Genomic DNA, 26497 nt, shown 5'->3' on the forward strand with positions numbered 1-26497 from the left:
TCAGAATAGTCTGACGTCAAGTTAATTAAGAGTTTTATTTTTATTGTTACTTTCTAAAATATTTTTTACTCTACAAAAATATGATTACACTTACAGTACTACCAAAGAATGTACAATGTTGTATGTAACTTAGGCAATGTGTGTTTTTCCCATATGGACTATAAAATATTAAATACATAATGTAATATTATATTATAATTTCTGCTTTACAAAAGTGACTAAAGGTGCTATGTGATTACAGGGGTAAACACTGAAAGAAAGTTATGCAAGTATTTCCGTAATACTGCTGACACAGTAATCTAATAAAAGCAATTTCACATATTTCAGGTTTACGTGTATTTGTCCGACAGATGTATTAACACTCACAGAGAATATCGAGCACAACAGAGGACTCGTTCTCGCCGACGTCGTTCTCGACGTTGCACGTGATCTTACAGCCATTGTCGACGGAGGAGAGGTTAAAAAGACGCACCTCCGATCGCTGCCCGAAGTTCCTCACCTGCGGGGAAACACGTATGTAAGTCTTCGATTGACAAATTCACCTACTCTAATATTAAGAAAAAACACATTATGCATTATTACGTAAGTTAAATGCAACTCGTTTTTTATGGAAAATACACAGATACTATTTGTGTGTCCGGTCCGCAAGGCTGCAATTACAGGGAACTGAAAACGTTAAAATTGCTATATATTTTTTTTTACTACAAAACTTTGGGATAGCATTTGAAGAAGACACCAATTCCTGTATAAGAACGAAAAACACCAAAGGAACGTTTAAATAAATAATCTGCGGTCGCGTATTTTTTTTCTTCTGTTATGAGCGTTGATAAGGGGTTTAGATCAGCCGTCTTGCCTTTCTGTCGGAGACCAAGGTGCTGAAATTCCAAGTACGTTCAAGAGGGGGCGCTCCTGACGCGCTGCACTCCAGCACAACATCGGCACCCTGGATCACTGTTATGTTAGAAGGGGTCAGTGTTGCCACAGGAGGGACTGTGTTAAAAAAAAAAAGGAGGGTAGTGTTAAAATGGGAAACGTATGGGGGACATACATCACTGCTGGCACAAAACTTTGTATTGTATATAAAAGTAATAATGCAACACCTCAGATTTAATTTAAGAAACTAAACACTAACCCCCCCCCCCACTCAGATTCACATAAAGAGCTATTTTATGGCCTTTTCAAACAAACCTTATTGGAAACAAGTTTTTTTTGGTTCAAAAACACAGTGTTCTGATCATTTATGAGGCCCATTTACACCTTTTCAATACTGTTCAATAATGTTTTTATAATAAATAAATATTACAGGTAATTTGCAATTTTCAGATATCATTAACCAGAGCAACTTGTGCAGAGACTTGTCAACACCACTGATGTTGATCCCATCAGTATTAAATGGAAAAGCACAGTCATTGGGTGGAGTGTCCATCTGTACCCTCAGATCTTCTGGTCAAATATCAATGTCTGTGACCCGCATCATGCTAAACAACAAAATGTGCCACTGCTAATCCAAACAATGTAATTTCTATAAATATGGAAAGTTACAGTCCATCCATCTTCCAACTGTACATGGGGCATCTCAGGGTAGCAAGGGGCAGGGGTGGCATACCAATCCATTGCAGGGCACACACCACACAAACACACACACACACACACACACAGTTCCCGTTGTTGTGGAGACTCTCCATTCATTTCTATGGACAAAACCCAAATCCTAACCATAACAACCTAAACCCCCACCCAGCCCTAACCTTAACCATAAGTAACCAAACAATATACAAGACTTTTGGCTGTTTTAGTTTTTTCTTATTGCATTCACAAATTTTTATAAAATTTATATTGTGGTGACCTGAAAGATATCAGCACAAGCTAAAAAGTAACAGGTTTTGCCGCAATGCTAAGACTGTCTATCTATCTATAATAATGCTAAGACTGCGTGTATGTGTGTAGAGGTGGGGGGGGGGGTTGTATTTACCACACTGTGGAGACCAGATGATTATGAAGAATCCTGCACAACAAAGGGAGGACATACAGACATATGCACAGATAAGGGTGGGATTCACACCCACAACCTTGCAGGTTCAGTAAGCCACCGTGCCGCTTTGGAAGGTCTTAACAAAACTCATTCCGTTTACCAAGCTGAATATGTTTTCATATTTTGTTCTTTTCGTTCCCTCACGCCAGACACATGTATTACTGACAGATTCTGCACACAAGTGAACGCAGCATTACTTTAAATAACCAAAGCGGACGCCTGAGAAGTCATCAAACAGCCTTAGCACAAAAACCACTTTTCCATCTTTCAGAACTGACTTGCAGTTTTCTTTCTGGGTTCATCCATAGCAGGAACACCATTTACTGCATAGACTGCTTCAGTATTACCTTACCATATATACAGTGGAAAGTGTCATTAGCAACTCTCATGACACCTCCAGTGAACCTTTTTCAGCATGAAGAGCTTCCATATAACCTTCTACAGCATTAAGAAATTCAGTATCAAATTTCCACAATTGTGTCCCACACAATGATGCATCAGAGGACCAGCATTCATTGGGAGAGCATCACCCTCCAACAGCACAAAACACAGAGGGCCTGCAGTAGATTTTCCGAAGATGTCGGCTCACAGTATAACTCCACCTCCTAAATACACAACTGTTTTTCATACATTCCTACAAGCAGCTAGTTCCCAGAAGAAAATCGTATGCACACTCCGCTCACAGAAACAAACCTTGGTGCTGGTTCTGTCCTCTGCATTACTGATCAGTACTTGCATGCGTTAGCATGCAGTGCTATAAGCAGTGTTTATAGGGGATAATGCCTAGACAGAGACGTATCACTGGCCACATCAGCTGCATGCTGAAACGAAACATTCTGCGATCCCTTTTTTGTTTAGTCAGCCGCTGATTTCCAGTGCTGATGATCAAGGTATTGACCTGGCCTCTGACGCTGGCTAAAAAAGTTGATGGCTACAAACTAGATTAAAATTTCTGATTAATAAATAACAGGTCCGCGGGTTTTATTGCCCATGTATTGCGATCACTGGAGCTGCGATCGCTGTAGAATATAATATAGATGTTGTGCTGTGGTGATAATAACAACGGGCTGTAAAAAAATCATCATAATAAGCACATGTCCAATCAGAAATGAATTCAAAGTGTAAATGGCATCAAATAATCGAAAATGAGCATGAATCATTCCCTTTTAAAGTGTGTTGTTATTTTGCAGATATGTTCTTCCATTTCGCTTTGCAGTTCCTTGGCGAACGGCACGACACTGTACTCTGAAACTTGCTCTCCATCTGTTACATGATAGCTTTTAGTAGAGACAACTGACTGATTGGGGAAATCGGGACATCATCTGCAATCTAATGCTAGGATTGCTAGATGGAAAAAAAACCAAAAAACACTTTGGTGATTATTGTGATCTGAAGACCCTTTAATGCGTTTTTCTGTAGAAAGTAACTCCACTTTTCTGCTGTTTACCAGGCACCCAACAGAACACAGGATTTGATTCCACCTCAGCTCATTATGGTTTTCCTTAGTTGGCAGTAGCTCATCTCAATTGCTGTTGCATGTAAAATCATGATACGTACAATGAGTTCTACAGACCTACAGAACTATGGTCCTCACAAAGGGGTATGCGGGGGGGGGCGGGGGGGGGCACAAAGCTCACCACAGCCAAGCGGGGAAAGCTGGGAGAGGGGCCTCTCTCGACCGCTGTCCTCCACACACCGCAGCTCCTGGCCGTCGGCCTCGTCCCCCAACCAGAGTCGGATCCACATGTTCTCACAGGAACAGCGGAGCCGGTTCCCAGACAGGATTCTGGGATAGAAAGTTCTGATATTAACACACCGTCACTGATACTTACCTACATACACATGCACACATATATGAAAGGAGGCTCATCTAAAACCTTAGGTGACTGAGAACCATGAGGGAGTGTGGGGTCCACATCTCTACAACAGACAAGTGACCTGCCTTACATATATGAAGCCTACTGTACCATAAGCCCAGCTGCAATAAGTAAACAACTGAAAATGCAGACTGAAAGCAGCAGGCTTGTATCATTAATTTAATTTTTACTTTCTCACAGGCTGCAGTCAGTACCTTTTTGGGTTGTATTGCATGCCATTGTATTACATGATTTTGAGTAATGGAACAATATGTGCATCTTTTCCGAAACAAACACATTTACTTAATAGAGCCTTTGCCTTTACAGACATATTAGTATGATAATAACACACAGAGTAACTTACAGGTATGACAGGTTTAAGTGGCGAAACACCTTCCAGGACAACGCAGACAGTTTGTTATCTTTAAGGTTCCTAGAAGTCGAACGATGAGAAATTACATTACTATGTTACAATGCAAGGCCAAACTAGACTGTGTTCAATATCCATCACTACTCAACCCATAAACTGGGCGAAAGACTCGCGCAGATCACGTTTTATATGACATCCACCCATTTGGGTCAATGGTCCACCTACTAAATATCTCTTGTACCATTCAGAAAAACAAATAAACAAAAAAACATTGTCATATACGATCAGTACAAATTCAAAATAAGCTACAGGTATAATTTCACTCATGACCACAAAGATGCAAGTATTTGGCTCTAAAAACTTACAGATATTGCAGTCTGGCATTGCCCAGAAAGGCTTGGCGGGATATGTTATTCAAGCTAGTATTTGTCACAGTTCTGTGTGGGGAAAAACAGTTTAAAATAATTGATTCTTAAAATATTTGTACATTCGATTATTCATTTAAATTCATTTATTTACTCATATTCAATCACGACACGCATTTTACTTACAAATTTCTGAGGTTCCTATACATTTTCAAGTCCATGTCGTTGATGGATTTCAATTTACTTTGATTTGCAATATATCTGTAAGAAGTAAAATGAGTCAGACATTCTGAGTCATAAAATAAATAAGCATGATGATATATTAATATTGTTCTTTTCATGTGAATTCAGACTCGGTTTTAAGCTTGTTCTTTAAAAAACAAAAAAAAACAAAAAAACATTTTTTTAGTTAATGCCCAGAATTTAGTACTACAATATTCACACTAAAGGAAACGGATTTGTCTTCATAGTTTGAAATATAGGCTTCGTGTAAAATAAAACTCATAACCTGCCTACAGTAAGTCAGTAATTTTATATTGGATCCGCTTCGCGCTGGCCATTAGCAGACACATTAACAAGGCAGGTTCGCGCCGCATTTTATTAAAGAAAACAACGTTCCTTTAGTGTCTTTTAGTTTCAGCCATTTGAAAGCAGGTGTTTGCGTCGTTTCGATCGGTTTTTTATCTGTTGTACGTTGCCCTCACTTTCCCCTAATTATCTTATGGACAAAATAAAGACAACCGACGGTTCGGTTTGACGCGTGAGTCACAGATAAAATCGCGTTTAACCTAATAGTAACCGTTCGTGATACTATTCAAGAATATTTTCTACAACATAACTATGTTAATTGACAGGGTAAAATTTGACGATAAATCACACGATCAATTTTATGTAATCCAGTATTTATTTGTAAGATAAATAATAATCATGTATTATACTTTGATGGTTATCAATACATTACCAACAGGCTACTTATATAATGAATTCCGCAGTCTGGTTTCACAGAACAACCAATATAAGACTAGGCCCGTGTCGTCATGTTCATCACTGGCAAAAGGGGGTTTTACATTAGAACTCGCAAATTGTGCCACAGAATGGGCAACGCTTAATGTCTTCGTTCTCATTATACTTGTCTATTCAGCCTGCGGGTGACTTTAAGTATCAAATTTATTCCTTCGCCAAAATCACTCCATGTTCTAACCTGTAAAATGTATTTTACTCTATTTCACCTTCACCTTATTCGATATTCTAACCTGCATATCACCCCCTCAGGGGATACATAACCGTGTCCCCTACATACGATTTTAAAGGCGTCGTATGTGCTTAAAGTGTTACGTGGTAAATGACTGCGATATCTCAAAAATTTCCCGATGCTCGATTTATTGCGCACAACGTGTTCTAAACGATTTGGTCCTACCGGCCAGCGCCGTCTGCTTTTTAGCATCGATACATTATGGTTTATATTTAGATCACATTGATTTGTACATGACTTTTAAAATATCTGGTCCTATAAACCTTAGGGTTATGAATCAATTTAAAAATACATTATTTCCATAAGTAATTCACTGTGCTGTGTAAATTAATTTATACAACGTTGCAATGGGGTATTAATGCATAAATCCAGATTCTTCTTCATATGGAACAGAGTGAAATAGTACAATCCGAATATTTCGTATTAATGTTATTTTGAATATATAAAAGACATAATCCGTTAATATTCATATGCAAACTAGACGATTGCGCAAAGATAATATTACGATCGTGTTTGTATGTCTAAAAAATGAAAGCAGCCGCGTATTGTTTTTGTTTTGAATAAAACTAGCTTTTCGACATCGCACTATTTTACAAAAGAAATTGTACCTGGTTTATTTATTGTACTGCGTAAGGCATGTATGCCATATGAATGCAATGTCATTCACCGGTGATCTGTGACAGCTCATTTGCTCTAACATGCATACTCACATTTCGGTAACGTTTTCCATTTCGATATCGTTCTGCAGAACTGGGAAATCCAAGATCCCACGTTCCTGGTCGATGCATGAAATCCTTGAGCTGCTGCATGTGCAGAATGCAGGGCACCCGACGCTGAACCTCCAAAGCCCCAGGAAAACCCAGCAGAACCCCCATTGAGCCATCCCATGCCCCCTCCAGACGGAGATCATCGCGGATCCCTCGATGCCCGATCCAGCTCTGCCTAAATGATCCTAATTCCCCCTGAAATCCCGTCGACGGCTGTATCAGAAACGCAGCCTCAAAATGCAAGTGATGAGCCCTTCGGTGAGAGACGAACCACGATCGTCTTGTCCTCCGTCTACACAGAGAGACAATCATACAGTATCACACTTAAAGACTGTAGTGTGTGACAAGGGTTCCTTCTCTCGCCCTCCCTCTCTCTCTCGCTCTCTTTCTGTCTCACTCTCTCGATGTCTTCTCTCCCAGAGGAGTACAGGCTGGCTGCTAATTCTGACTGCTGCAAGAAACGTTGCTGTAGCTCTTGCTATGCTGCAGGGCTAGAGTAAAAAAGAGGCAGGCAGAGGCTGAGGAGCCCATCAGAGAGTGGTGATGCAGGCAGCGAGTCAAGTGCGTGTGTGCTGAGGTAGGGGTACCAGTAACCGCTTATCGATCAGCGGCACATACGAGAATATCTTATTTAATTGCAATTAATTACAGATGCACCGATTGCAATTAAATGATTGCTGTTTGGGGTATTCGTGGGCAAACTACCCTCATTTATCAGTAGTCTTTAATTATGCATATTTAGGGCAAGGTGCGCGGTTATCACACTGATAAGAATAAGATGTTGCGACACACATGCGCGGAGAGACGGAAGGAATGATAAAAAAAATCATACATGTAGTCTTGATGTACCAATAGCTTCAAAATGAATACATTAAAAAGCCGCAGTATGTGTTTAGATAACGAGGTGACGATTGGACGTCGTTTAGTTTTCCCAGTCCTTTTGAAATCTTAATTGTAAGCGTTTATAAAGCTGATCATAATAATTATTGAGTTATTTAAATGAACATCATCAACACACGCCTATACTAATTAAAGTGACAATGTGGATCTGCTCTCCCACCAGCGCTGTTCTCATTGCCGGAATTGTGCATACCGACCTCGCGGCTCACGGACGCGCATTTCTCGACGCGTCCTGCCTACTACTCCACTACCGACGAGTGACGTGCGTTTTGACGCACTCAGTGAGGCTGAATCCACCAAAACACGATCCGGAAATTTTTCTGCATTCACTTAAAGTGTCTCTTACATAAAAAATATAGGCTTGATTTAGTGGCTGTTTTTGTCGTTCAGCAAATTGCAGGAAATAATAAAAAAAACAATTCAAAATAGAAGTCTGAGAAACGCACCAGCGCCATTCACACCTTTTCATTACATGGTTCTTAATGCCTGTGTGACCTGCAAATTTATTCTGCAAGCCTAAAACATCCACACATTTCTTGATCGACAACAAATACTCCAAACACGAGTTCATCATTATTTAAGGAGTCTTTCACTTTTTATATTTCACTTTCAGTAGCGTTTCCAGATGCTAGTTCGTTAATCGACTAAACCACAAGCTCTCGCTGAGAAAATAAAGTGCCCCTGGCGGTTTTAGTGGTAGCGTTTGCCAAAGGATGAAGAGAATGCATTTTCAGGGAACTGACCGTTTCATTAGTGCCCATACACAGTAAAGATCAACAGTTGAACAAATGGAGAAAGACGACTTTTTCCTGACATCTAGTGGTATCATTACAGACCTGCGATTGCTCTATTAATGTACTGCAACTTAAAAGTAGGCCTATGTGAGTTCTGGGGCCTCTTTTATCAAAACTTGCCATACATTTGATCCTGAGAAAACCCGACGTACGCACATAGGTACCTGATTTTCCCTTCATAAATCAGAACTGTCTTGTGAATGTGCGTAGCTTTGCGAGCTTGAGATCCTGCCCAGTTACCACCCACAAATAACCATAAATGGTCAATGCAGATGAACTGCATGCTCATATAATATGCAAATCGAGCCTCTAATTGCGATGGCGTTTAAACAGTGTGAGATAGAGGTACAAAAAATGTTATAGTCGTGGTTCTAATAACATTTATCGCAAGCAAGACAATGTAGAGACGTACATTTCCGACTATGTATTTACCATAGGTTTACAGGTATATATTGCACAGCTGTTTCTAGCACTTTTGCACTGTTTTGCATTTTAGGATTAGATGCAAAACCCCATAATAGTTTGAGTACTTGTACATTGTGCAGTGATCATAAAATAACAAAGTAGTTTAGTGAATTCCGTCAGCTTTACGAAACGCTCCGAAAAAAAGTAGTCGGATCTGAAGATAGAAAAAAAAATGTTTTTGCATTCCTTCGCCCTCAAACTTCGGCTTGCGCATGGCATTTATAATAGGGAATGTCCTATTATGTGGTGCTGCGCCAGCGCAGTCGGGACATACTGCTGTGGCCCGTGAAACTACAAATCAAAAACAATAAATTAACCCAGATTATATTTGTGAATGTCACGGCAGCAGTGGCTTTCAGTGAAAATGTAATTTTTCACCCCCACCATAGGGAAACATACATTTAATTCAAAACAAACAAAGTGCAAAGATATAATACAAACAGTAAACAAAATGAGTTGATGGTACGCGCACGGTCATTTCTCTGGTTTACCTGCAGTTCCCTATTTTACAGTGGGTGTCGCCTTTTCCCGATTTATCCAAAATGTTGCTTGTACACCTCCTCCCAAGCGTCCGTAAATATAGACGCTCCTCTACTTACGAAGAATTACGTTCCGAACGGCCGTTCGTAACTTGAAATGACAAAGTACAAAGAACTAGGATGCTGGGAGTACGCACACCACGCTGCTGTGCGGCGGGAGTAGCGGCCAGAAGTCGTACTAGGCGGAGTTGACGGGCAGAAAAAAATGATGATGTGGACAGGAAACAGGAGCCCAGTGAACACAATTTGGACTTACAGTCCTCTTCGTTCGTATGTCTGAAAGTTCGTAAGTGGAAAGCTCGTAAGTAGAGGAGCGTCTGTATGCGCAAAAAAACGATAAACTAGGCCCTAGGATTTTTATATTAGAACTTACATAACGCCCTCTCTCTCTCTCTCTCTCTCTCTCTCTCTCTTTCTCTCTCTCTCTGTGTAGTTTATGTTTCTATTACATTGTTTCTATTATGTTTCTATTACAAATATCCCCCGCAATGTTATGAAAACCTGTTATTTTGACATTGTGGAGACCATTTCTCAGATCCCTACAAAGACCTGTGAATGTAATCAAGAAACTAAATGCCAAAATGCCAAAAGTGTCATATTTTGCTTGGTTAGTTATGGTTAAGGTTAGGGCTGGGTAGGGGTTAAGGTTTTAAGTGTTTTCACCATAGAAATGAATGGAAAGTCCCCACAAAGATATAATTACAAACCTCTGTGTGTTCATGTGTATGTGTGTAAACATTATATTTCATACAAATTATTTAAACACATTTTTTCCATTCTAACTTTAGCAATATTGTACCTTCAGTTACAATAGTACAGTACATAGTACAGAACAAAACAAAGTCTTAGAATAGCTATGCAACAAGGTAGGGCAGCTGTATGCTGACATCTTGCGGCAATCGGACAAATTAGCTGCAATAGATTAGCCATTGGGTACGGATATCAGTGTTGTCAAAAGCATAAGAATTGATTTGTCTAGCAATGCATTACCGTCTAGACTTGTTGATATTAAATGTCCCACTTACCATTTCTGCCATTTCAGTAGGCTAACTACTTTGAGCACAAACCACCCCATAATATACTGTGCTCAACAATCTCCCATTTAATAAATGCAAACTAGGAGGAGTAAGAGTTAGACTTTCTTATAAAGTGAGCTAGAAAAGAATTGGGATAGCATGGATGACATTGTCCAAGTGACAGTTTAGGCCATCTGCGTATGCAGGGTTCGTATCAATTCCAGGAAAGTTATTGCAGGCTTGGTAAGTATTTCGACAATGGCAACTTCCTGGCAAAATGACCTCATGTCAGTCCGAGGCAGCATGAGCTAACACTGCAGGGATGCTAGCAGGAGGGGATACCAGCCCACCCCAGGGCCAACACCGTCACACGCTCACATACGCGCTTCTGAAGGGATTCGAAGTTTCCGGTAAATTTCCGGAAATTTTTTCATGAAAATTTTAACATGGGAATTTTGGGAATGTATAATGCACTGTCAACTGATGGTGATTTTGGAGATTTTGTAGCTACTTTCAGTTTCCCCAGTAATTCCCATGGAGAGTAATCTCCTCTGAAATCTTCTGCTATTTGCATCCCTACTCACCCACAATGAACAATTTAGAGACATCACTAAATGTCTTTAAACCAAGGAAATTACAGTACCTGAAGGAAACCTGCACAATGTCTAGAAGAACTCCACACATACAGATTTGAACCCCCAACCCTAGAAGCCACAATGCTGCCATGTTGTCTCTTTCTATTGCAGACAACACAACATTTGATATTTAAGTGTTAGAAATTAATTTAATTCTATAGGCTCTATATAGAAGCTCTGAGATTAATATTGGGGTGGGGGTCAAGTGTGAAAGGGAATACTGTGTGTGATCAATGGTATCATTAATCTTATAATACTATGTGTTTGGAAGAGACAGCAGCAGTGATCAGAATGCCAAAGTTAATGTGCCCATATAGAGAAACTGTTGGATTACATGTTGATGCTGTATTGCTGGAACTGCCAATAATACCGACGAATGCTTATTTTAATGAACTGATGTCACATATAAGGATATTTTATTTTTGCAAATTAATTTGACATTTGTTTTTCCATCCATCCATCTTCCAATCACTTATCCTGTTCAGGCTCATGGGGTGAAGGGCTGAAGCTGAACCTAGGTACCGTAAGCCCCATGGCTGGGGTGTATTCTGGGTGGGACCACCACAGTCCATCACAGGACACACACACTGTGACACACAATCATCTGTTGTGGGTAATTTAGATACAGTAGTTAGCCTAACTGTATATCTTTGGACTATGGCAGGGAACCAAATACCTGAAGGAAATTCTTGTAACACAGAGAGAACATGCAAACAGACACACGCACACACATGTGCGCACACACGCACACACACACACACACACACACACACACACAGATTTGTAATCATATCTTTTTGGGGACTGCTCATTCATTTCTATGGGAAAGATGCTAATGCTAACTATGACAACCTTAACCCCCACCCTGCCCTAACCATAACCATAAATGACCAAGCAAAATACAAGAGTTGTTGCATTTTTAGTTTTTTCAGTGCAGTTACGGATTTTTATAAAATAGAGTTTTCCCACAGAAAACTGGTCCCCAAAAATAAAAAAAAGCAGGATTTTATCACGTTGTGAGAACATTTGGTCCCCACAAAGTAAGGTATACCTGGACCACAATGGACACAAACCGTATATTTGTAATCATATCTTTGTGGGGACACTCCATTCATTTTCATGGGAAAAACTCTAATCCCAACATGATGACCTTAACCCCTACCCAGCCCTAACCTTAACCATGAGTAACCAAACAAAATGCTAGACCTTTGGCATTTTTACTTTTTTGATTGCATTCACAGATCTTTGTGGGGACCTGAAAAACGGTCCCCACAATGTGATATAAAACTAACACACACACACACACACACACACACATCATGGTGGTGTGAATAACAATGCAACTTAATGAGCCAGAATATCGCCTCCCTCTAAAAAACATTAGGTGAAACTTGTGGCAAAATCAAGACTTCGCATACTGTTTGAAAACTTGAGAAAGCTGTAAATAACAGTAACTCTGATCCGCCACCAGAGGGCACTGCAGCACAGTCTTTCTATCACTCCATTCGATCGCAGGTTGTTATACCCTGAGCAGAAGGGGAGACGGTTAGACTTATTACATTTATTATATTTGTTGATAGTACCCCCCCCCACCCAGCTGTCCTCACGGTTGACTGATCCTTGGAATTTTTGTGCAACATACACTATTATTAGAATGCCGAGAAGCCACTATTAAAAACCGAAAGAAAAATTACTGAAATGTCGGGAAATCTTGGCAGATCACCACCCATTTCACTGGGGATGGGGGTGGCACTGCAAGTTAGGCATTTGTACCTGTGATTAGTTCAAATCATGTTTTACTCACTTCACTCCCGGGGTTACTAGATCACTAGATAAATCACTAATTATGTGCCCTGACACCGAACTTCATTCCTGGCCATATGTGCCTCAAAAGGAGCGAAAGGCGGGATATAAAAAACGGAAGAATTCCAATGTGCTTGTGCAAACGACAACTAAGGCATAACTGGAGTTATTTTAATGACGTGTTTGCATAGAATGATAACTTGAAAAACGATAGCTGCACTTTAAATGTCCACTGAAGACAATCTAAACCACGTGCCACAGGCTCGTTTTCTACTGGTATTGACATTTATTTTTATTTAGCAGATGCTTCTGTCCAAAGTGACTCGCAAGAGAAGCGACTGGCTTTGTCTAGTGCAGCTATACGGAACTTTCAAGTTACGCAGTATTTCAGTAAGAGCTAGATTTAATTAGTTTCACTAGACATGTTTAATATATTTGACTTGTTACAAAATATAACAATAGATAGATTACGTAAAGGTGACAGTCAGATGGAAAAACCCAAAGTTAATGTGAGCAAAAGAGATGACGTCATTCACGAGAGAATATCTTGATATGCAGTAAGATTTCTACTGTTAAACACAGGTAGTACATCTGTCAAGCTGCGCTGTCATGGAAAAATCCACAGATGACAAGTGTGCTTATGTTTAGTGTATTTCATGTTTTGTGTATTTCATTAATGATTTAACAGTATTTTTCATCTAGATATTACTGCCAAGATTCTTCTACATGTCAAACATTGAATAAGTGCCAATTCATTTGTCATCTGTGATTATTATAACAATATAATAATCACACAGCTTGCCAGGCTGGTCTTATGTACAATGTCCCCACAGAGGACTTCAGATCTACGAAGATTTAGAACTACATATCCATAGAAACCATAGAAAGTGTGATGTTAAACCCATATGTTCCACAAAAGCACCATCTCTGTATAGCAAACTTAGCAATCTTAGAACCTTCAGAAGCTTTAAGACGGAATATTCTTAATATATTGCAGAACTTTACACAGTGAAAGTCTCACAAAAAACATGATGGAATGCTTAGAGACTATGAGTCATAGCACCATAAATAAGTGCAGTATCGGAGGTTTCTTGGACGAATAAAGAGGAACTTCTTCATTTCCTTTTTCTCTCAATGTCCTGTAACAGATGTTGCTTAAGACATCGTATCAGTTGATTTTACACAAAGGGATACAGTAACACATGATATCCAACAGCAAATGGAATTGAATATTACTGATCAAAGCTAACTGTGTCAATTCTGTGCTTTTCCTTGAGTGGTTCGATAATTCGCAGTGGTCCCGTACGTCTGCTAAGACCCGCTGAACATTTCTGGGTACTTATTCACTCTGCTTTAGAAGATGTTTAACAATCCACAGCACACACATCCATCAGGCCATAAACAAATGATTGTTGCAAAAGAAGAAGTGAAAAGTTCAGCCACTTTAATGCCACAGTCAGCGCTAAACATCATTGGAGAGTTTGGAGGAGGAGATAAAGAGACATGCCATTGAAATTCACGGACATCCTCCCCCCTATGCAGCTAGCTAGTCTTCAAAGGTTTCAGTCTCTCAGTGGACATGCTGCTCACGATGGAGCTTAGTGGAGCAACTACAGGTAACCAGAGCCAGGGGCTCCCTAACCCTGCCTCTGAGATACAGGTAGGAGAAATAAGGATTCTGTGCACCTGTCTCTTATTACTACTGTTCTTTATTTGCATTACTTTAATTACATTAAATGCATTATTATTTGATTTATCTTGGCATGCGGTTATTTTTCTGACCGACCTTTCAACACAGAAACTGAAAAGATGCAGTGACTGTCAATGGCCTGCTTGGGGTTTAAAATTAATGTACATGTATTGTGTGTTTAAAGTACAGAAAATATGCACTCAAAAACATCCTCCTTCCAATTAACATATGTGAGTCAGTCCTAACCCTCTGGAGTCTGAGGCCTCTCAGTCACATTCGAGGTAGTCTGACATGCCTTGACATTTCTATATACTTCACCTGTCTAAAAAAACATTTATCCCTAAATGCAACATGTGCTCTTATTTAGCACAAACTCAGCACCAATAAGCTGAGACCATTTAGAATGTCATTAATCTATTGTTTGTTTAAATCGACCGCAAATGCAAGGTTCTTTAAGCATTGTACATGTCAGTTCCCATTAATGCATCTCCCTAAGCTTTGAAATGATGCCTGGATTCCTGTTCGCGGCACCTCGCTGGTTGCTGAGAAATGCCCGTGTGACCACAGTGCAGAGCCACTTCTGAAGGCTCATTGTTCAGCGCTGGTCATCTTCCATAAAATGCTGAGATTCATCTCCATCTAGCTATGGGCTCTAATATGGAGTATGAAGCTTTTAGCAAGAACCAAGAACAACTAGGAGTATAGGACAAGTAGGTTTTACTTGGGAGAGTAAGTGTCCCTTTTCAACTCCAAAGGAAATGGTTTCTGTGGATATGGAAATGACTGAGGGATCCACCACTGGAGAAGGACTGGATGAAACAACCAGAAAGCCCTACCAAAGGTCTTAGCTGAAATCAGCATCACATCCAATATAGACACATACAGTATATATAACAATTTACCTGACTTCACTTTATTTATGGGATGCAGTGAAATGTTAAGTAAAATATCAGTACATGAGAAAATAAATAAAGTGTTATATATACATATATTCCTGTGTTATTTAGTTATATTATTAGAGAGTAGCCACTGTGTTTCTGATTGTGAGTGACTGGGATTAAGGATATACGGTTTGTTTCAGGATCTTGGAGGAGAAAGTCGAGTTCATCTCCAGGCGATTAGAGAAACACCAGGAAACGTTCTGGTTGTCCTGTAAAATGCTTTTCGTGGCAGGTATAATGAGTGACGGAAATTTATTTGGTGTGAAAGTTTGGTGGTGTGGGAATGAATCCCGATTTTTTTTCCAATGTGGTATAATGTGTATTTTCATTCCTTCATATACGTTTTCTTCCATTTTTAAAAAGTGCTCCAGTAAATTTCATTAACAGTTAGTTTCATTTGTGTTATTTGAACAGGAGAATCCACCTCGACTGAAGTGATAGGCAGATTATAGCTGGCAAAAAAATATTTATTTTTTACACTGCAAGCTCATTCACCGAGCTGTACTAATCCCAAACACTGAAAGAGCGTACACTTACGCCTGTCTAATACATAGAAATTGAGTTGTGCTATGATTTTAAAGAATCGGCTGTAGTTGTGATCCTGTTTTGTGTTCCTGCCTGTATATTAGCCTACATCGTGGTCGTGATTGCGGCGTGTGCTGTGAATTTCCAGCGAGCGCTGCCTCTCTTCGTCATCACGCTGGTAGCCATCTCTTTTCTGCTGTGGGACTGGCTGATGCGGCGCTACCAGCATCACATTCAGTACTTTCTAGCACAGGTGAAGAAAGTGATGGCAAAGCAGGCGTTCTATCTGAAATGGTGAGAGCATCCCGTCCTGCCCCTGCGTTTCCTGCCTTTGACAAGGGTCACTTCAAAAATTACAATAACGCCAAGAAAAAAAATATCCCCACAAAGATTTCACCTATTATTTTTCTAATTTATATGCTTAAAAAATAACAATAATCTCAGATGAAATGCAGTTCACTTTAATACATTTCAAACTTTCAGTCAGACTTCATAGGCCGATATTACTGGAAAATGACTTATTTGTAGAGGGGTTCATGCAAGATGTGCAAGTACTCTCTCTTAAAAATATTGACCATTAGAACATACTGATTACGCATACTAACCATATACTGCCACTGTTGTGATTATCTACGTAAGTATAAGTATGCGTTGTGCTGTTTTGTTAACTACAGTCAGCCTTTGTGCGTTCGCGCTTCCTGATTCGGCAATTCACAGATCCGCGAAAATTTAATTGGAACTGAACTTATTTGCATCCGCGATTTTTTCGCACATCTGCGAAATCATGCTTTTAAGTGTAAAATTGGTAAGAAAATTTTAGTTAATGAAGATTCTACTGTGTTTTTGGGGAAAGTTCAAGACATACAATATAAATCAGTTTTAAAAAAATCCCTTAAAAAACGTGGCTTTCTTATGGAAACGTTCCTTTTTATGTACATGCTGTACTGTACCTTTACAAGATGCAAATCGCATTTGCAAAGTTTAATCCGTTTGGAACGCTAATGATTACATAAATATTAGAAAATAGTTAATTTACTATTTTGTAATAGTAAGTACAAGTTAACGTAAATTCAACGCACAAAAATTTCTTGAAAGGGGCTAATGTTTACGTACATAGCAAATGCGTCCCGGGTTTCCCTCTCGAGACGCATTTGCTATAAGCACTGAAAGGGTTCGTTTACTCATTTCACCTTACTGTGAATGCAAAAGAAAACGGCAGCCAATGCCGTCTTCTATGAATTAGTAGGGGTAACATTAGTATACTGTACTGAAAATGTGCTAGTGTGACAAATATCCGTAAGGCGATACTGTACGTATGTGAATGTTTGTACATCAAACATTTTTTTAAAGTAATGTATTAAGCTGACTTTTAAATTAAATTAATCTGTTTTGGGAGCATGACCGAGGTCATATTGCCAGGATGCCCTGGCAAATTCGGGGGTCTCTGAATTTTATAGTGCTTCCCTGCTCGGCCATATGTACTGACGGGATCCCCTGCGCAAGGTGACATTTCATCAGAGGGCCTGGAATTCATAGCTACATCCCTGGTTGTAAGGTGAAATATCGTTCATGTGACGCGGCTGCCTGTCTTTTCACAGGGTGGTGTATGCCGTCCTGTTGGGGGCGTTGGTGAGCTGGCTGATATTGGATATAGCCAAGAAAGGCTCTAGGCAGCTAGTCTCCTTTGCTGGCTTGGTTATTTTCTCATTGGTGTCAGTGCTCTTCTCCAAATATCCATTTAGGGTATGTTGTTCAATTAAAGGCACGTTGCACACTATCCATAGCGTTGTCTGTAGGGTGACCAGTGCATGAATGAAGTCAGATCCTCTGTAATTTATAACATAGTCACAAAATAAACTTAATAATAATTTATAATGTTGTAGCATTAATACATAACTGATGTGACTATTTGTGCAGATTTCCTGGAGGACCTTGCTGTGGGGCATTGGCCTACAGTTTCTGTTTGGAATCTTAATTCTCAGAACTAGGGCTGGATACCTTACCACGGACTGGATTGGAAAGCAGGTGGAGGTGAGACCAAAGAGGTATTATTGCATTGCTGTAGCGTCGTGCTAGACATTGTAAATAAACCTTGCGGGTCACATTCTTAGAAGGCAGGAGAAACAGAAAGAATTCTCCAGTGATTCGTGCTGAAATATTAACCCATTTTCGTTTTCGTGATGACCTCTGATCTTTGCCCCTGAAGGTGTTCCTGGCATACACAGATGCTGGCTCAAAGTTCGTTTTTGGTGAGAAGTTCGAAGACCACTTCTTTGCATTTAAGGTGATTCCAGTGACCGCTAAGCCTGAATCCCGGGGCTTTCCGCACTGAAGCTGTGCTGATGGTTCCTGACTCTTGCAGATCCTGCCCATTGTGATTTTCTTCAGCACCGTCGTCTCCATGCTGTACTACATAGGCTTCATGCAGTGGCTTATCCTGAAGGTGACGTCATCCACCACCACCTCCCTTCTCACTTTGCTAGCCAGTTAGCAACCTTATAGTTCATTTTTACTTGCCAGTTCATGAGTTTGTGCAAAGTGATTAAAAGAAAAATAATTTCCCGCCATTATTTTCCGAGGCCCTTATTGGGTCTGCATAATGCATCGACTATTTCAGTTTATCCCACCTCATCAGTAATACCAGCCAATTACAATTAGTCACCGAAAACATACATTCCACTAGCTCTCCAAGTCATGGTTTTATGCTTCTTGAGAAAAAAGAACTGTGGCAACTCAAGTGGTATCATTTTTATCAGTTTGGCTTCGGCTTGGAATTAATTTGGTAACTCTCGAGGCGGATTCTCCTGTTTTAATAACATTATACATGTGAATTGCTTTATAGCTGGGGTCCATCATGCTAGTTACCATGGGAACATCCCCCGCTGAGTCTATTGTTGCAGCAGGAAATATATTTGTAGGACAGGTGAGGTTTTGTATAGCTATTGCAGATAATACATCCTATTGGTCGAATAAAGTGTCTGTGAAAAAACCTTTTTAGCTGGATTCTTTACACAAATATAAAATTTCTTTCAGATTCATTAAAATATATTTGTTCTGAAGTGCTTTTGGTGTCTCTCTCCGCAGTCAGAATCCCCACTCCTGATACGGCCATATATTTCCAAGCTCACAGATTCAGAGATACATGCAGTGATGGCTGGAGGCTTTGCCAGTATTGCGGGCAGCGTCCTGGCGGCCTTTGTATCATTTGGGGTGAGAACATGGTCCAGTTCTTCACTGTAGTTTCCTTGAGTCAGGCCAAAAAAATGTTAGCTTTATTTTAACTGGTTGCCCCTGAAATTCTACACAGATCCAGGCCTCGCACCTCTTAAATGCCTGTGTGATGTCGGCACCTGCCTCACTGGCTATCGCTAAGACTTTCTGGCCTGAAACAGACACACCCAGGATCACAGCTAAGAAGGGCTTCAAACTGGAGAAGGGGTATGTAGCAGCGTCGTGGCGGAGGCTACACTAGCAGCACACAAGCAACACACGAGCAGCATATGAGCAGCATGCAAGCAGCACATGAGCAGCATGCGAGCAGCACATAAGCAACATATGAGCAGCACACAAGCAGCATACAAGCAGCATGCAAGCAGCACACGAGCAGCATATGAACAGCACACGAGCAGCACACAAGCAGCATATGAACAGCACACGAGCAGCACACAAGCAGCACATGAGAAGCATATGAGCAGAACACGAGCAACATACGAGCAGCACACGAGCAGCTTATGAACAGTACACAAGCAGCACACAAGCAGCACATGAGTAGCATATGAGCAGAACACGAGCAACATACGAGCAGCACACGAGCAGCATATGAGCAGTACATGAGCAGCATACGAGCACAGTGCTACAGATGCTGCAGAGCCAAGAGCCATGGCAGCATATTAGCACTACTCTCTCTTAATGATGTTGTTACGTATCAAAACACATCCATATGAAGCACCTTGGGATGCAAGGAGCTATATAATAATAAATTGAAATGCACTGAGCTAGATCCAAATGGCAATAAAGAACAAATCTGAATGTTAAGGCTATTTCTTAATCTATATGTTAAGGGTTTTTTATATATACTAATTTTGTGCATATAATTTAAAAATAATGCATTTGCTATATGTTTCTTTTAGACTTGGTTGGAGTAAACACATTGCAGTGTTAGACATTGATATATATCGCTTGATGACTGTATTTTTCTATGTATGTTTTGGCCATTGGACAGTTAGCTGAAATACAAAATAAAAAACTTGAGCCCTTATGATAAACTCTCCTGGGTCACTGGACTCTACTCGGCTTGTTTAGGGAAGCTGGTAACCTGCTGGAAGCTGCCTGTCGCGGTGCATCCACCTCCATTACCCTGGTGGCCAACATGGCTGTGAACCTCATCGCATTTCTAGCTCTCCTCAGCTTCCTCAATGCAGCTCTGGCCTGGATGGGAAGCTTGTTCGACTTCCCCCACCTGAGCTTCGCTGTAGGACCTCAAAACACACCGCCTACATAAACATCACATTCAGAAGGCTGCATACAAAGACGGGCCAATCCCCACTGAGCTTTTCCATCACATGATCTTATGCTCTTATGATGAAATAACTATTCCGGTTTCTGAAAAGTTGTAGGACTGAAATTTTATAATTATGTTTATACCTCAGTCATGTAAAAAAGAAGGTTTTACATATTAGGACATAACAAAAATTCATCTGATCCTTAGCAGGTAAGTACAACCTCAGATGAACAAGGACACATGACATATTACACCATGTCATAATCCATCCATTTTCCAAACCGCTTATCCTACTGGGTCGCGGGGGGTCTGGAGCCTATCCCGGAAGCAGGGGATTGCAGGGCACACTCACACACCATTCACTCACACATGCACACCTATGGGCAATTTAGCAACTCCAATTAGCCTCAGCATGTTTTTGGACTGTGGGGGGAAACCGGAGTACCTGGAGGAAACCCCACGACGACATGGGGAGAACATGCAAACTCCACACACATGTGACCCAGACGGAGACTCGAACCCGGGTCCCAGAGGTGTGAGGCAACAGTGCTAACCACTGCACCACCATGCCGCCCCCCCCCATGTCATAATATATTTAACAAAAATTTAGCCAAAATGCAGAACCAGTAAGTGGAAAATTAAATGAACTGCTTCCATCGGAATTAAGAGGGTAAATAGCAATCAGATTCTGCTAATCAAATGCACTTGATTAGTTGATCTTCAGCAAGTGTAACCACCTCTATGAAAGCAGAACTTTTGGCAGTTTGCTGGTCTGGAGCAGGTGTGTGTTAACAATGCCAAGGAGGAAAGACATCAGCAATGATCTTAGAGAAGCAATCGTTGCTGTCCATCAATCTGGGGAGGGTTATAAGGCCATTTCCAAACAATTTGAAGTCCATCATTCTATAGTGAGTAAGATTATTCACAAGCGGAAAACATTCAAGACTGTTGCCAGTCTAGCCAAGTTCTCAGGAATTGACATCCCAGCAAATTCACCCAAAAAACCCAAGAGCTACATCTCAGCCTCTACAGGCCTTAGTTAGCATGTTAAATGTTAATGTTCATGATAGTACAATTAGAAGAAGATTGAACAAGTGTAGCTTGTTTGGAGGGGTCTCCAGAGGAAGCCTTTCTAAACAGAACATGGCACCATGGCTTAGGTTTGCAACGTTGAACAAACCAAAAGACTTCTGGAACAATGTCCTTTGGCCAGATGAGACCAAACTGAAGATGTTTTGCACAGCATCATGTTTGGAGAAAAGCAAACACAGCATATCAGCACAAACACCTCATACCATCTGAAGCACAGTGGTAGAGGGATGATGGTTTGGGCTTGTCTCGCATCCTCAGGACCCAGGCTCCTTGCAGTCATTGAGTCAACCATGAAATCTTCTGTATACAAAAGTATAAGTATTGTAAAAGTATTGCAAAGTCAAATGTATTATAGAGTCAAAAGTATTGTAGAGTCAAATCCATCCGACTGTTAAAGTGTGACCAAAACTGGGTCATGCAACAGGACAATGATCCCAAGCACACCAGCAAATCTACAGCAGAATGGCTGAAAAAGAAAAGAATCAAGGTATTGCAATGGTCTAGCCAAAGACCTCAACCTGACTAAAATGCCGTGGTGGGACCTTAAGAGAGCTGAGCCCGCAAACCTCAATGAACTGAGGCAACATTGTATAGATGAGTAGGATGAGTAGTTCCTCCACATCAGTGTGAGAGACTGATAAAGCTATACAGAAAATGAGTACTTCAAGGTTTTACAAAACCAAAGTTGATTGTAAAGCATCCTTGAGTGTGAGAAAGGCGCTATAAAAATAAAACATTATTATTATTATTATTATTATTATTAATAAACCTGCTAAAGGTGGTTCTACAAGCTGCTGAATCATGGGGTGTACTTAGTTTTTCACACATGGCTTCTCCATATCGGCTTCGTTTTTGTTACATAAATAATGACACGATGGAATCCATTGTGTGTTTTATACCTGAGGTTAGATTTAAATCATTTTAGAACCTGGTAAGGATAAGATGACTTTTTTATTATGTCCTCATACATAAAACCATAGAACATTCCTCACCTGTTAGTGAAGGACATTATTGTCAAATACTCTTTTTCATAGTTCATTTTAGAACTGATTTCCAACAAAAAAGAAACATTCAGAAACATTTAAAGATAACTTTGAGTGAAAATAGACAATGTAATTGTCTTTCTTTCCCTATTCTTGTTTCTTATTCACCACAACATAGCTGATCTGCTCCTACATCTTCATGCCATTTGCATTCCTGATGGGCGTGGCTCAGGAAGATAGCTTTATGGTGGCCGAGCTGATTGGATACAAAACATTCTTCAATGAATTTGTGGCCTATGACAGGCTTTCAGGGCTCATCAAAAAGAGACTCGAGGGAGGACCCGAATATGTGGATGGCGTCAAGCAATTCCTCACTGTAAGTTGCTGGTACCTTACATTGCTGGATTGCTTAGTTGATACCTAAATCCAAAATAGGCCACTAACATTGGTTTTCGGGGGGGAATGAAAAAGGCGTGGCTACCCCACCCCACACTCTGATGTTTGTGATATGCGATGAATATATCACTACATCGAGATCGGCTATTCGTTGGATATAGACTGGCTTGGACTGAATAGTCTTTCTTGGATCTCCAAGGTGCACTCTGAAACCATAGCAACGTATGCACTCTGTGGCTTTGCCAACATTGGATCACTTGGGGTGGCGATAGGAGGCTTGTGTAAGTACCGCCCACATGGAATGTCAACATCTACAGTATGTGAAATGGCACTCAGAGTAATTACAGTTCCAGAGATGCATTAGGAACATACTTTACTGGCCAGCTTAATTTGGACCTGCTAATTTCCGTGTTTTCCAAATGGAAATTTCATGGCATTTTCAGTTAATGTCAATGAACATTCATTGTGATGGAAGAGCACAAGTTGTTCTAACAGGAAGGACAGCTTTGTTCCTGTATTCTCTGTAGATCCAGATATTATCAAGCAAATGCAAGTGTTCTTCTACATGATTGCTGTGATGTCGATGTAATATAGTCTAGTCCATGACCCTGGCGCCTTTTGCTGCTGCCCCAATCTGCAGCGGCCATGGCACCTGACCGCAGGAGTGACATCTCCAGATGTGCGATCAGGGCTCTTATTTCCGGGACGATGGCCTGCTTCATGACGGCATGCATGGCAGGTATGTGCGTTGTAAGGTTTTGGACGATGGGATGATGGTGTAGTGGTGAGGAGTCCTGTGTGAGAGCCTGGGTACATGTACTGTACTGTACAGCAGAGCCGTATGTATTTGTAGATGGCATACAGGAAGTGAAGTATGTGATGGACTAGCATCCTGTTCAGGGTGTAACTCAGCCCTGTGCCCTTCGCTGCTCGGGAGAGGCTGTAGCCCCCCCCGAAAAGCATGACAAGGATGATTAGCATGATTAGAAGATGGATGGATAGATGGATGGATGGATGGATTGATGGATAAATATTGGGAGCAAAGTGGGGTATGTGCATGGATTATACTGTGCATGTGACAGTGAGACCGTGAGACCATGTGATTTTGTGAGTTTGGATTAAAGCCGATCGGATGCTTTCCAGTAAACATGGATGACAATCATTTACAGAGCTTGTTTTCAGTCAAATGGCTGAAGTGGTTAATGATTGTGGCTCATTACAGGAATCCTGTACGTACCAGAACCGCAATGTTATCGTTATTTGGAATATGAGCACTTCTCTGGAATGACTAATAGCACAGAGCTGTTGACCTGCTGCTTGGATCTCTATGCCAGGTACAGACCACATCCATTCACCCAGCGACAGCTCAATTCATTTCTGCTGTAATATAGAGCATCATTTAACAAAATGACATTTGGCCAGTGGTCAGACATTAAGGTCTCATGCACAGTGAGCATACAGAATAAGTTAATGCCTGTTTTGTTTGTCAGTTACATTATTACAGTTTGTCTGTTCCTGTTTTGGTGAAAAAAGACCAGAAGAAAAAAAAGTGGATAATAAAACATATAATATGATGTCAATTGATGTCAGTTTCACTTGACTTAAGCTTGCAACTTGTAAAAAAACAAAGTTTAAATAATAGAAGATATTTGTGCATGACTCTTTACACCTGTATAGAATATGTAAATGTCTAAAAACTGACATGTGACATGAAATCTAGATTCATCATGTTGCTAAGCAGATGTCTTAATTTCATTGAAAAACAGCCGCTTATAATACAGTTGTGTAATATTTGTAACCACCTAGAAGAGCAGACGTCTGCTGGGGAAGTCATAAAGATCCTGAGGGAGGGTAGATGTTTGTCACTGAAGACCACATTGCTCTGATGAAGTCTTCTTAATATGCCAGTGTCACTGTGGCGGACCAGTCCAGCATCACCACTGGCGGCGGTTACTCCATGAAAGCGCTGAGAAACTGCTGCTCTGTTCTGAATGCCACGTCGTTTGACTGTCAACGGATCCATCCCTGAGGGAGAGGTGAAAACCTCTCATCTTTGCCCCCCCCCCCCCCACTGAGCTTAGAACGTGATAGGGTCCATCAACCACCACAAATGAAGCACTTCACAGTGGAACAGCATAAAGCGTTTTGCTCTTTTCCAGTGCTGCCCTTCACGCAGTTTTCAGTTCTGGTATTTGTGCACCAGAAGTGAAATTCCTGGCCCTGCGCAGCCGATCGTCGACTTTGCTGTTTACTGATGATAATCCATTAACACCCTAAGCTCCCTGCCTTTGTACCGGTCAGATGGGCTCCACAAATGTTCTGTTCATTTTCTGACCACTTTCTAACAATTCTAATATTTCAGTATTACTAAAACTGCATAACCTTATATTTACAGAACACAACAGCCATTTACCTAATGCCCATACCGCCCCCCGACCCCCTCTGCGCCTTCCCCTCTCCTCTGCACCGTCCTCTGGCCTCTGCCTGCCACCGCACATGCTCAGTGGCTCATCCTCTCAGGTTTCCTCCTGGCCACCCTGCCACGACTGCCTGTCTCTCGCCCATCCGTCTCACATGCCTGCTTTACTCAAAGTGCACGTCGTGCGTAACCTTGATCCATCATGTGTGTTTACCTCTTATGTTTCCCATTTTTTGGGTGACATGGCGACCAGTGTGCTCAGGCATTATGAGGATCCCATTATTGTTGTTGCTTGGCATGTCTTGCTTGATTTTTTTAGTTATTATTTCTATTGATAACTATTATTTGATACAAAGTTGTTTCTTAGTCCTTGCTTAGACAGGCCATTATCGTAATCTTTTATTTACGTATGCTCTTATCGACTGTTAGAACCATATGTTCTTTTATATTCAGCATAACAACATCTGCCAGGAAAATAAAAGAGAATGTCAATAATAAGTATCTCTGAGTCCAAGGACTTGTTTTGTGACACATTCTTTCCCAGTCTTACAAAAAAATAATAAAAATTGGAACAGATTTCTGTGTGGACTTTACAAGGTGACCATGAGACGAATGCAGAGTTCTGAAAACTTCGGGCAAAAGACACAGTCCTACTGGGCCCTTGGCCCACAACATAATATCATGCTTTGCTATTTACATAATGACAAGATTTGCTATCTGTGACTGTGCAGGACCAGGACCAGGACCAGGACCAGGACCATGACATTTTCACACAACAAAACATTCAGATACATTCCATCTTTGATTTCTGTTACTTTAATTTCTATTGCAGAATTGAATTGACGCAAACTGCTAGTAATATTAACTTATATTATTAGTAAAACATAAACACATAAAGAATTGGGAGTCAAAGAGTTGAATTGGTGATGGATTGCACAGTCCATTCAACCGTCCTTGTTGTTAAATCATATTTTAATCATGACCATTCCTCTCCATGTCCAATAGGGGGCACTGTTGAGTGAGAATGTCACAGGTCTGGCCTCCGAGTTAATTTTCTGAACATTCATTATCCAACCGCTTATTCTGGCCAGAGGTGGTGGGGATGCGAGGAGCCTATCCTAGGTGACAGAGAGCACAGTGCTAGGGTACGCCTTGG

The 26497-nt window shown here is 40.7% G+C and overlaps 2 protein-coding genes across 4 annotated transcripts in view; one reads left to right on the top strand and one right to left on the bottom strand.

Moving 5' to 3' along the window:
* Positions 1-7120, bottom strand: part of ntrk2a (neurotrophic tyrosine kinase, receptor, type 2a) — a 55201-nt gene extending 48081 nt beyond the window's left edge. Inside the window, exons 1-7 of one of the 2 annotated variants that reach the window (XM_048989931.1) lie at positions 6586-7120; positions 4810-4884; positions 4624-4695; positions 4253-4321; positions 3670-3818; positions 854-990; positions 367-499 (exon numbers count right to left, since the gene is read on the bottom strand). In XM_048989931.1, the coding sequence (XP_048845888.1) occupies positions 367-499; positions 854-990; positions 3670-3818; positions 4253-4321; positions 4624-4695; positions 4810-4884; positions 6586-6785 (835 nt within the window). In that variant the 5' untranslated portion in view covers positions 6786-7120. The remainder of the gene's footprint in view (positions 1-366; positions 500-853; positions 991-3669; positions 3819-4252; positions 4322-4623; positions 4696-4809; positions 4885-6585) is intronic. The other variant, XM_048989922.1, reaches the window with a different exon arrangement.
* Positions 7098-25917, top strand: LOC125717020 (solute carrier family 28 member 3-like). 2 transcript variants are annotated; one of them, XM_048989954.1, is made up of 17 exons: positions 7098-7219; positions 15240-15325; positions 15566-15657; positions 16055-16244; positions 17549-17693; positions 17868-17981; positions 18157-18234; positions 18313-18393; positions 18793-18873; positions 19035-19160; positions 19258-19388; positions 20253-20421; positions 22705-22902; positions 23122-23203; positions 23563-23661; positions 24145-24256; positions 24831-25917. In XM_048989954.1, exons 2-17 carry the CDS (start codon positions 15243-15245, stop codon positions 24949-24951), a joined length of 1902 nt encoding a protein of 633 aa, XP_048845911.1. In that variant the 5' UTR covers positions 7098-7219; positions 15240-15242; the 3' UTR covers positions 24952-25917. The 2 variants fall into 2 exon arrangements, with proteins under 2 accessions (XP_048845911.1, XP_048845903.1); XM_048989946.1 differs by lacking the exon at positions 7098-7219 and adding an exon at positions 13022-14454.
* The last annotated feature ends 580 nt before the right edge of the window (positions 25918-26497 follow it).

Source organism: Brienomyrus brachyistius, chromosome 2 (genome assembly GCF_023856365.1).
Source record: "Brienomyrus brachyistius isolate T26 chromosome 2, BBRACH_0.4, whole genome shotgun sequence".
NCBI classification, from domain to species: Eukaryota; Metazoa; Chordata; class Actinopteri; order Osteoglossiformes; family Mormyridae; genus Brienomyrus; species Brienomyrus brachyistius.

What these genes read in the sequence shown, in the direction of transcription:
- LOC125717020 (XM_048989946.1), top strand. Translation starts at nt 14,374, where the DNA reads ATGCTGCTCACGATGGAGCTTAGTGGAGCAACTACAGGTAACCAGAGC. An exon ending in GAAATATATTTGTAGGACAG is followed by an intron (nt 18,874 to 19,034) that starts GTGAGGTTTTGT and finishes CTCTCTCCGCAG; the next exon opens with TCAGAATCCCCACTCCTGAT. An exon ending in CGGCCTTTGTATCATTTGGG is followed by an intron (nt 19,161 to 19,257) that starts GTGAGAACATGG and finishes AATTCTACACAG; the next exon opens with ATCCAGGCCTCGCACCTCTT.